Below are 12,615 nucleotides of genomic sequence, written 5' to 3' on the forward strand. Positions count from 1 at the left end.
AAAAATTTCTCCAATTTTAATCTCAAATGACTTCTCACTGTATAAGCATCACAATTTGAGTGTCGTTTTCTTGGTTTAAGACAAATATATTTTTCAAAATTTATTTATTTACTTTGTATGTGAGTGGGGGGGGCAGTGGGTGCACCACAACATGTATGTGGAGATCAGAGAGCAACCTGCAAAGGTTGAGTTTCTCCTTCAATCATGTGGATTCTGGATGAATTCAGGTCATCTGGCTTGGAGGCAGGTGCCTTTATTCTCTGAGTAGTCCTGTCAGGTCTTACTTACTTTTTAAGATGGACTATTACTATGTACCGTGACTGGCCTCAAACTTCAGACCCTCCTGCCTTCGCCTTCTGAGTGAGGGTATCTATCACAGGCATGTGCAATCACACCAGATGCCTAAATATACTCAGTGCACTTAAACAAGTGTCTCAGCTCTGGAGAGTATATGTATCAGTAATTCATACCTTGGTAAAGTCAGTTCTGTGGATCCATAGATTGGAATTATTTTGGAGAAAGAAAATTGTGTTTGTACCAATTATATATAGATAATCTTCTAGTCACCACCTCCTGAACAATATAATGTAGCAACAATCATTGCAGTTATCACCTCATCCACAGTGTGAGATATATACACACATGTGTACACACACACACACACACACACACACACACACACATTTTGTTTTTTTGAGAAACGATTACTCTGTGTAGCCCTGGCTGCCCTGGAACTTGCTTTGTAGACCAGGCTGGCTTCAAACTCAGAGATCCACTTGCCTCTCCCTCATGAGTGCTGGGATTAAAGGTGCTTGCATCACCACCTGGCAAGTGAGGCATTTTAAGCAATCTAGACACTTAAAAGTTCACAGGAGAATGTGCACAGGTTATTATACAAAAACTATGCTATTTTGTATAAGAAACTTGACTGACCACCCTGATATTTGGTATCTGAGTATGTGAGTGGTGTTTTGATATCAACCCTTTGGAAAGACCACAAGACAACCGTGTCGGAGAATGTTCTAAAAGCCAGGAGTGGTGGCACATGTGAATCCCAGAATTTGGGAGGTAAAAGAAAAAGGATCAGGACTTCAAGGTCACCCTTGGCTCCATCCTGAGTTTGAGGACAGTCTGGGGTACGAGACTATGTTCCAGAAACAATCACCCAAATCTAAACCAAAAAAAGAAACTAAAGTTTGTTTGCTGAAGCTTTCTAAAATAGTAAAACAATAGTTCCCTTCAAAGTGGTACCTTTTCACTCATGGATTCTTCAAATTTATGGTTAAAAAGACATTTATATACTCTTCCTTCACCAGCTTGGGTCTGTAAGAGAAAACATACACAGGATGATTACTATTAGCTAAGTAGTTACGCTATGATATACCCAGTCTTATACAGAACCTTTATTAAATACACTGATAATTAGAAAACTCAAGCGAGTCTCTTAAATTTGATACCAGAGTCAGTTAGACTTTATAGTCAGTGGCTCCGATAGTTAACACTAAAAATTCAAAACGGCATGTAGAAAGAGAGAACACAGAGGTCACTCAGTCCTTTGCTGAGTCAGAAAAGAGATCAGAGAAGTTTGTACAAAGCTTAGGGGTCTAACATGTGTAAGGGACTGCATTCAATTCTCTGCATAGGGAAAAGAAGGAAGGGGACTGGAAGTTGTCTCATGAAAATAGCAGGCCAAGCTCTAGCCACGGATAAGGTTTTAAAGTTAGATAATTTTTTATTTGTTTTGAGACAGTATATCTCTGTGCAACCCTAGCTGTCCCGAAAATCTATAGACCAGACTGGCTTCCAACTGACAAGATCTACCAGTCCCTGCCACCAAACCTGACTACTGTCTATTTTACTGAGAGCTGGGAATATAGCATGCGCCATCAACTCACTGTAGACAAAATAGGTTTTGAAGAACCGAAATTGTGCCCAGCACAGTGGCCCTTGCCTTTAATTCCAGCACTAGGATAGGAAGGTAGAGGACAAAGGTAGAGATAGATGGATCTCTGTGAGCTCAACATCAGCTGGGCTATATAGTGACTTCTAGAACAGACGGGGCTATGTAGAGACGGCATGTCTTAAAACAAAAACAAAACCCTGAAATTAAAAGGTAAGAGAAAGTAGAAAAATAATGTATTCAGACTGTCAGAAACAAACTGTTAGTTACATGTTGTTACATCTTCAAGACTGAGCACCCAACACTATTTTTTGTACCTTGAAACCAATTCCATCTTCTACTTTAGTGGCTTTCCTATGTGTGCCTGTTTGTGATGGTGTTTTCATTCTGGAATACAGTACTACAGATATTTAAAAAAAAGAAAAACAGATTCATAGTGACTCACATTTTCACAAAAGCGCTCCCGATCATCTCGGCAAGCAAAATACAAATGACGGTCTAAATGAAAGTCATCCGAGGACAGCTCAGCCACCCGGAGGATGGCTTTCTTGCAGAGTTCAGAGACTTGAATCTTCGGCTCTTTTTCTTCTGCTTCTTTCACCAGGCCTTTTTCCAAACAAGATACCACTTCACCTTGTGAATGTGCATCCTAAAATAACAAGGATATTTTAAATCTTTCACCATACAGAGATCAAATAAACAGTTGCTCTTCAAAAAAAAAAGGGGGGGGGCAGGTGTGTGTAGAGGCTGGAGAGTTGGTTCAGCAGTTAAGAATCACATTCTGGTCTAGCAGAGGTCTGGATTCAGTTCCTACTACTTACGCTGGTGATTCACAATTGTCCCTAACTCCAGCTCCAGGAGATCCAAAGCTTCCTGGCCTCTATGGGTCTATCTCTCTTACACTCACACACGCACATTATAAATGGAAAATAGGATTCTTAGAAATTATTCTTAAGATTTTTTTTCAAAAAGTTTTATTTATTTGTATGTGTGTATCTGTTTTTGCATATGTGTATGGGTCCCTGTGGAGGCCAGAAGAAGGTATCATGTCCCCTGGAGCTGGAGTTACAGATGCTTGAGAACTACCTAACAAAGTATTGGGAATTGAACTCTGATCTTCTGCAAGAGCAGAACTCTTAACAAGAGTCAACTCTCCAGCCCTGAAATCCTAGGAATTTTGGTATAGCTTAGCACTAATAATAAGGTCTTGAGTTCTTATATTTTTATGGTTGAAATGTCAGGAGCTCTTCCCTTCTATTAAAACAGTAGGCTTTAAAGTTTTCTAAGTTATTTATTTAGTTTGTATATATATATACATATATATATATATATACATACACATATATATATATGGTCAGAAATTCTTAAAAAATGACATTGGGGCTGGAGAGACAGATAGCTCAGTGGTTATGAGCACTGGTTCCTCTTCCAGAGATCCTGAGTTCAATTCCCAGCAACCACTATAATTCCCAGCAACTGTCCTATAATGAGATATGGTTTCTTCTTCTGGCCTGCAGATATACATGCAGGCAGAATACTATATACATAATAAATAAATAAAATCTTTTTTCTTTTTTTTTTTTTTTGGTTTTTCGAGACAGGGTTTCTCTGTGGCTTTGGAGCCTGTCCTAGAACTAGCTCTGTAGACCAGGTTGGTCTCGAACTCACAGAGATCCGCCTGCCTCTGCTTCCCGAGTGCTGGGATTAAAGGCGTGCGCCACCATCGCCCGGAACAATAAATAAAATCTTAAACACTTGGTGGGATGAGAAATGACACTCTCCCAAGTTTTCCTCTTATCTCCATGTGTGTCATCACACAGCAGGTGAGAGTGGGAAGAGACTGAGAGAGAGACACACACACAGAGAAATAAATAATTAGAAGCCAGCACTGACATTACTGAGATTATAGGCATGTACCACCACACCTGGCTACTTTTTCAAAATAAAAGATATTTACAAAGTTACTCTGAGTTCCTATCTGGTTCTGCCCTTTGGGTAACTGAATTACAAACAAATATTTGACAATGATGACTATGTCTATGGCTGGGGTCAGTGGAAGAATGGTAGCCTAGTATACACAGCTCATGTATTCAATCCCCAGCACTGGGAGGCTGTATGGGGTAACGCTGTAAGAATTTCTGGGCATGCTGGGACAGGTCTATAATCTTAGCACTAACTTGGAGGTAGTGGCTGGAGGGTCAGGAGTCAAAGATAGCCTCAGCTATATAGTAAGCTTGAGGTCAGTCTAGCTAATGTCAAATTCTATCTGCTTAATAGCAAAAAACAAAGAAAAGAGAAAGGAAGGAAGGTGTACTGAGGATGTGGCATAGATGGCAGAGTATTTAGCCTACAAAAGACTCTAGGCGCCATTCCTGGGAGGTTATAAATCACAGATCACGAATGGCAACTGAAGCAGGTCACATTCAGCTACTTAGCAGATTCCATGCCAGCCTGTGCTACACAAAGACTTGTTTAAAAAAAGGGGGGGGGGGCTGCCAAGATAAGATGGCTTGGTGTTTAAGAACAATGGCTGCTTTTCCAGAGGACCAGAGTTCAGTTCCCAGTACCCACAAGGCAGCTCACAACTGTCTGTAACTCCAGTTCTAGGCAATCTGATCCTTTTATGCCAATACACATAAAATAAAGTTAAAAAAGAAAAAGAAAGCAGAAAAAGTGCTTGCTGTATCAGCACAGACACTGAGAGAAACAATTAATAAATAGGACCTCCTGAAACTGAAAAGTTTCTGTAAAACAAAGGACGCAGTCAACAAGACAAAACAACAGCCAACAGAATGGGAAAAGATCTTCACTAACCCCACAACAGATAGAGGTCTGATCTCCAAAATATCCAAAGAACTCAAGAAATTGGTGGTCAAAAGAACAAACAATCCAATTTAAAAAATGGGTACAGATCTAAACAGAGAACTCTCAACAGATGAATCTAAAATGGCTGAAAGACACTTAAGGAAATGTTCAACATCCTTAGTCATCAGAGAAATGCAAATCAAGACAACTCTGAGATTCCATCTTATACCTTTAAGAATGGCCAAGATCAAAAACACTGATGACAACTTATGCTGGAGAGGTTGTGGGGTAAAGGGAACACTTCTGCATTGCTGGTGGAAATGCAAGCAGGTATAACCCCTTTAGATGTCAGTGTGATGATATCTCAGAAAATTAGGAAACAACCTTCCTCAAGACCCAGTAATACCACTTTTGGGCACATAGCCAAAGGATGCTCAATCATGCCTCAAGGACATGTGCTCAACTATGTTCATAGCAGCATTGTTTGTCATAGCCAGAACTGGGAAACAACATAAATGTGCCTCAACTGAAGAATGGATAAGGAAAATGTGGTACATTTATACAATGGAGTACTACACAGCAGAAAAAAATAAGGCAGCTTGAATTTTGCAGGCAAATGGATGGAGCTAGAAAACATTATTTTGAGTGAGGTAGCCCACACCCAAAAAGACAATTATCACATGTACTCACTCACAGGTGGTTTTTAAACATAAAGTAAAGAAAACCAGCTTACAAACCACAATCTATGCTGGCCTTGAACTCAAGAGATCTGCTGGTCTCGGCATCTCATGTGCTGGGATTAGAGGCGTGCATCACCACGCTCAGCTAGATTTATTTAAGTGTATGGGGCTAGAGATTAAACCAAGGCCTCTGTGTAGAGGAGGGTTGGGGTGGATGGCACGGGTGCCAAGTGAAGATCAGAGGATAACTCATGGGAGTCAGCTCTTTTCCTTCCTTCATGTGGACCTAGGAAACTGAACTCAGGTCATTAGACTGCAAATGTCTTTACCTTATGTGCCATTTACCAGACACCATCTTCTGCCCATTTTTTTTTAAAGATTTATTCTATTTTAAATTGTGTGTGTGTGTGTGTGTGTGTGTGTGTGTGTGTGTGTGTAGGTAGATAGGTAGGTAGATAGGGGGCTATACATATATGAGTGCTAGTGCCTTCAGAGGCCAAAAGCATTAAATCTCCAGGAGCAGGAGTTAGATTTAGTTGTGAGCTGCCTGACATGGATGCTGAAAACCAAATACAAGTCCTCTGAAAGAGCAGTGAATGTTCTTAAAACTCAATAAATTTTTATTAGTTATGCAATATTTTTATATAATTATATATAAGAAAAAAAATCTGTCTGAAAAATACTGTCTTGATAAGCATTTAAAAGTCTGATGGGTTTTTACCATTCTCTAGTTTTAAGTTTCCTGTGATTATTTCAGTGACTGAAGGAAAGACTATTTCAACTATTCAAGGTAACTGATTACTAAACTGATATCTAACAAAAGTGCAGACGTCCGGACGCTGTGGCAAAGGTCCACGACTGAGCAGTTGTTAGCCATCCTACATGATGTGAATCATTTGTACTTTCACTTCTGGAGACCTGCCCTTTCATTCTGACATTTACTTAGAAAATTCCAAAGGTTTTGAAAATGTACCTTCTTTGTTCTAAAACTCATCTCGGGGGGGGGGGGGGGATCACTAAAGTTGAACATCATAACATTATTTTACATACTTATACAGAAGAAAGGTGAGGACAGATTAGCCATGAATCCTTTCTTCTCTGGGCCTTGGAGGTCAGTTTCAGTGGCAGCAAATCTGAAGTTTGGCCCTAGAGGATTAAACATTCCCTGAGGTCCTAGAGGAAACTACATAGCAAGGAACATTTATTTATTTATTTATTTTTGTCAATGAGGGAGGCTGAGGCCTTATCACTGCCCCTAGAGCATCCTTCCTTAAACTACTTCTATTAGGTATTTTGTTACAACCTACAAATACCCTAAGTCAGTCTTGGATCATAGGAAGTGTCTGTACAAGTTCGTTCTCTATCACCTCAAGTCCAAGTTTTCTCCCATGTGAGAGAAGGTTTTCACTTACAAGTTCATAGGTTTACTGGAGAAGTAAATGTAGTAGATACCTTTTCACCAAGACGGATACTGCCACATTTCAAAATGTTGATATCATTTTTGCAGTCATCCATGAAGCCACAAATCAAACGGTAATCACTGAAAATGATAGCTGTCATTTTGGTAATATACTGGTGACACTGATATTCAGTTATGTTGCCTCGGTGATCCACCAAGCAGGAAACCATGTAACCTTTACCAACTGGTTCTTCAGCACATTCTTTAATCTGTTAAAAAAAAAAAAAAAAAAAAAAAAAAAAAAAAAACAACTAGCTACTTTACACATTTAAAATCAAGAAACCACATTCAAACCAAGAAACTTATTTGTTATTGTTGTTGCTGGAGATAATATCTCAGTATATAGCCCTGGCTAGCCTAGGACTCTCTATACAGCAGGCTAGCCTTCAACTCAGAGATGCCACTTGCTTCTGCCTGAGTTCAGTCATTAAAAGCTCTTACATAAGAGACAAAAAGGAGGATGTTTAGAAATACATTGGTTTTAAGGAAAGATGATGTTATATCATGATATGGTAGAGACATAGAATTTGGTCCTCATTGACTCTCCTGCCCAAGCAAGGTCATAGAAACTGGGATTTCTCTTTCCTGATTCAGGACATAGAAGCCCTAACATTTCCTGTCTTTCAAAACTAGAAGATGGCTATTACATTTTCTGAACTCTTGAACTATCCTGTCCTGGTACTATTAGATCATGAGAACCCTCTTATTGCACGGGGTCATGCCAATACCACAGAATGCTGTAGAGACCAAGAAGAATGCTGACAGGCCTGGCTGGATTTCCCCACCCACTTTAATATTAGATACACAATGAAGTCTCCATAAAAACTGGAACAGCAGTGTTTAAGAGTTTCTAGATAGCTAGACATGCTGATTCCTAGAGGGTGGGGCACTGGGAAAGGGACATGGAACTTGAGGCTTTCGTGACTCCTTGGGGTGGGTGTTGAAGGACCCTTTCACAGGGTTTACCTAAGACCCATAATTCATAACAGTAGTAAAATTAAATTTGTGAAGTAGCAATGAAAATAATTTTATGGCTGGGGGTCAGCACATGAGGAACTGTATTAAAACAGTTGCAGCCTTAGAAAGACTGAGAACCGGGGGCTGGAGAGATGGCTCAGTGGTTAAGAGTACAGACTATTCTTCCAGAGGACCAGGGTTCAATTCCCAGCAACCACATGGCAGCTCACAACTGTCTGTAGCTCCAGCTCCAGGGGATTTGATGCCCTCACACAGACATATATGAAGGCAAAACATCAATGCACATAAAATAAAAATAAATTGTTTAAAAAAAAAAAAAGAAAGACTGAGGACCAAGGATCTTTATCCTTTCAAATGCCACTTACACTGAGCCAGAAAGTCTTTTCACCACTCAAATAAAGGAACTGTGGAAATCCTTTTATTTTCTTTAGACAGACTTTCTCTACAGAGCCCTGCCTGTCCTGAACCTCACTATGTAGACCAGGCTGGGTTCGAACTCAAGAGATCTACCTGCCTTTGCCTCCCAAAGGCTGGGATAAAAGGTGTGCACCACGATGCCTGGCTGAACCTCAATTTTTAACAGAGTCAGAGTAACTGGCTAAATCACCTGGAGACCATGTATTGTGGTAAATGCTTGTCATAACAGCATTTAGGAGTTGAGGAAGAATTCAATTTTTTTTTCTTTCTGAGTCTCATACTTTAGTTAGAAATCTCTGTCTTTCTGAATTCTAATATAAATTTAAAAAAGCCATCTGTGGCGGTGCATGTCTTGGATCCCAGCACTCTGGAAGCATAGGAAGGTGGATCTTAGAGTTTTACATACTGAGTTCCAAGTCACACTGTGAGATTCCATCTCAAAACAAAACATCTATATATTGACATACAATTTCATTAATTGTTTTTCTCTTTATACTCAATTTATACTTATATAAACAATGATTATAATTTACCTTCTAAACACTAATGCCTATTATCTGATATATGTGCTCAACACACCCATAGCCAAATCATTTAGGAAGGTTTATAGGTCTCTGGAAAAATCTATTCTGATAGTCTCAGCAGCTGTCCTGTATATCTGAGAAATAACAAAAACCTGATTTCAGGGCTGGAGATATGGCTCAGAGGTTAACAGTACTGATTGCTCTTCCAGAGGTCCTGAGTTCAATTCCCAGCAACCACATAGTGGCTCACAACCATCTGTAGTGAGATCTGGTGCCCTCTTCTGGCCTGCGGGCATACATGGAGGCTGAACACTGTGTACACAATAAATAAATCTTAAAAAAACCCCTGATTTCATTGTACTGTTTCAGTGGGTAGTCACAAAAAGAAGTCTAGTTAAATATCCTTCTTGTATCACAACCAAGGCAGATGAGAACTCCAAGAAAAGTAAAGCAATTGAGTCATTTTCTTAATAAGGAGGTTGGTCAACAGATTCTACTTTGTCTTACAAATCACAATAGTCACAAAAATTATTTCCACTTTACCTCTGATATAGTTGACTTGCAAACCTCTCTGGCCACAGATTCAAATTTGGGATCAGTAGTCAGGTTCAGCTTGTAATTCCACAACAACTGGGTTGAAGACGAAAAAAACAAAATAAAACAAAAATTCTCTGGTTATTTGTCACCAATGATTATTATAAATTACAAGACTAATTATACAGCCATATAAAGCATATTTACATTTCCAGTAACACACATTCATTCAGATAAAAAAACCACAAAATATATACAAACATAATTAAAGCAGCACCCACCATTTAGATGTTCTTTTTTCGTTCTTCCTAAATGACATGTTTTTACAACTATGAACTAAAATTATGTAGTACATAGGCTAGAGAAATGGCTCAGTGGTTAAAATATGTATTGCTTAGCCAGGTGGTAATGGCATATGGATTTAATCCCAGCACTTAGGTCGGTAGATGCAGGCAGATCTCTGTGAGTTCAAAGCCAGTCTGGTCTACAGAGTGAGTTCCAGAGCTACAGAGAAACCCTGTCTCGAAAAACCAACCAACCAACCAACCAAACAAACAAACAAGTATATACTGCTTATGCAGAAAACTAGAGTTTCAGTTTGCGGAACCCAGGTTCTGAGGTGCCTAACTGTAACTCTAGCTCCAGGGCATCTGACAGTCTTTTCTGACCTCCATGGATACGGCACCTAAGTGCACAAACCCACACACAGACACAATTAAAAGTAAAACTAAAAAAATTCTAAATTGTGTGATATCAAAAAAAAAAAAAAACCTAGCTGGGCAGTAGTGACATAAGCCTTTACTCTCAGCACTTGGGAGGCAGAGGCAGATGGGTTTCTGTGAGCTCAAGGCCAGCCTGAGAGTGAGTTTCAGGCCACTGAGGGCTACACAGAGAAATTCTGTGTTGAAAACACAAAAACAGTAACAACAAAACACCAAACCAAAATTAAACAAAAATCCACCACGTGCTAGAAATACAGGAGTGAGCTAGCAATCCTGGTTTTTAGATGTCTGTTTTTATTAGTGAAACAACCCCCATACTGATCCTCTGTGTGTGATGTTTTGTTATGTTTAGAGAAAATATCTACTTCCAAAAAGTTTGCCCCAAATGTTCAGATGTGGTGGAGTTTGTCTGAGAATTCACAGAACAGTGCTTTCCACAGATCAATATTAAGGATAGTTGCTCGGACTCTAGTTCAGAAATATCTGTCTTTATTCCCTGAAAACACTTGATTGACCCTTTGTTATATGGTTGTTTGGTTTTGATTTTTAAATTATTTATTTAATGTTTTCAGGAGTTTAACCACCACCCTGGCAATCTGTCTCCTTTGAAGGTGTTACAGTATAATAAATATGGCTTTGTTTTGTTTGGAGTCAGGGTTTCTCTGTGTAGCCTTGTTTGTTCTGGAACTCACTATGTAAACCAGGCTGGCCTCTACCTCAGAGATCTCCCTGTCTCTGCCTCCAAAGGTATACACTATTGCACTTGGCTCACAGTAGTTATCTTGATGAAAGAACTTTAAAAAAAAAAAAAAGCTGTCACCCAGGTGGCAGTGGTGCAGGCCTTTAATCCCAGCACTCGGGATTTCAAGGCCAGCCAGGCTGGTCTACTGAGCTTCCAAAACAGGCTTCAATGCTACAGAGAAACCTTGTCTCGAAAATCAAAAAACCAGCAATAGCCAAAACCAAAATAAAACAACAACAACAAAAAAAAATGAAAAAAAAAAGAAAAGCAATATCCTGTTAATTTGATAAACAGAACACAAATTCTTTTTATATGGCAATTGTAATAAGGACGACCATGAGCCACACCTTATGGTTTCTACAACAAAATAGTATTTATAAAATTTCTTAAACAATGCAATTATCATCCTTTTAAAACCAATAGAATCAGAGAAAATATAAAGCTTCTAGAAAAAGATGAAAAAGCATCCTAAAATCGGTCATCATATTTATAAAGCACCACTGAAAATTTATACTTACATGATTGCAGTCTGAAGAAATTTCATTCTCAGGCTAGAAGAAAAAAAAGGAGAAAGATGTTTTAAAACATCACAGAAATAAAGTCAGAATCTGATATTTAATCAAGGAGTACCCTGGAGCTGACACTCCTTCCAGATCCCTGAGGACAATGCAGCAGGCTTGCACACGAGGAACAACCCCTTCTCTATCTACAGTGCAATGTGGAAACAGGAAGGCACACCTAATGCTATAAAGCAACAGCACCAGAAGGACTCTTTTTATATGACATTTTCTAATTTTGAATGCTAAAGAGGAGTGGGCTGGACAAAAGAATGAACAGGGTCAAGCACGTAGTCTTGGTAGCAACATTTTCTCAGGTAGGCTCTGTTTGCTAGAGGCAAGCAGAGGCACGATTCCTTTAAGAGAAGGCTTCCTGACTCAGCATTAGCAGCAAAACTGCTGCTCCTTTAAGAGACAGCTTCCTGGAATATCAGAATGAGACTGTGTGAGAGCTGTGTCTTCCCATTTTATAATCCTATCGAGGACTGGGATTAAAGAAGTGTACCACTAGGATTAAAGGTGCATTTCATTGTGGATGCTGGGATTAAAGGTGTGTTAACCATTACCTGGTCTGTAAGGCTGACGGGGGGGGGGGGGGGGGGGGCACGGATGGACGACTGTTTTACTTTCAGATCTTCAAACTTTTCTTATTAAAATACAAATGACATGCCACTACACTTTACTTTGTTCCCATGCTCCCTACACTGAGAGTATTCTTTCTTGTTTCTAACACAGAGAGCCAAACATCATAAATTAACACTCAAAATGGGCAGGACAGGGGCTGGAGAGATGGTTCAGTGGTTAAGAGCACTGCCTGCTCTTCCAAAGGTCTTGAGTTCAATTCCCGGCAACCACATGGTGGCTCACAACCATCTGTAATGAGGCCTGCTGCCCTCTTCTGGTCTGTAAGCATACACACAGACAGAATATTGTATACATAATAAATAAATATTTTTTAAAAAACGGGCAGCACAGTGGTGGTGTATACCTTTAATCCCAGCACTTGGGAGTCAGAGGCAGGCAAATCTTTCTGAGTGTGAGGCCAGCCTGATTTATATAGTGAATTTCAGACTAGTCAGAATTACATATCGAAATCCTATGTCAACATATAAACAAAAGCTGTAAATGTGCTTGGGAGGTTTGGTTTATTGATAAACTCCATTTTAGGCCTAAAAGCCATCCCACCATAAAGACAAACAAGGTTCATTCCTGTTTATGACTAAATCTGTTTTTCAAGGATTGGGCTGTGCCCCCACCTGTAACCTTAACTACAAGTGGTTCTGTACTGCCTGTTCTA

General features: G+C 39.5%; 1 protein-coding gene across 1 annotated transcript in view; it reads right to left on the reverse strand.

Moving 5' to 3' along the window:
• The window catches only part of Glg1 (golgi glycoprotein 1), a 92,702-nt gene that overhangs the window by 43,806 nt on the left and 36,281 nt on the right, over positions 1-12,615 (reverse strand). Inside the window, exons 2-6 of the mRNA XM_041649581.1 lie at positions 11,280-11,312; positions 9,307-9,393; positions 6,838-7,053; positions 2,346-2,549; positions 1,252-1,323 (exon numbers count right to left, since the gene is read on the reverse strand). Coding sequence (XP_041505515.1) covers positions 1,252-1,323; positions 2,346-2,549; positions 6,838-7,053; positions 9,307-9,393; positions 11,280-11,312 — 612 coding nt within the window. The remainder of the gene's footprint in view (positions 1-1,251; positions 1,324-2,345; positions 2,550-6,837; positions 7,054-9,306; positions 9,394-11,279; positions 11,313-12,615) is intronic.

This window comes from Microtus oregoni, unplaced genomic scaffold (assembly GCF_018167655.1).
Source record: "Microtus oregoni isolate MIOR12 unplaced genomic scaffold, Mior012 000004F_ref0000308, whole genome shotgun sequence".
NCBI lineage: Eukaryota > Metazoa > Chordata > Mammalia > Rodentia > Cricetidae > Microtus > Microtus oregoni.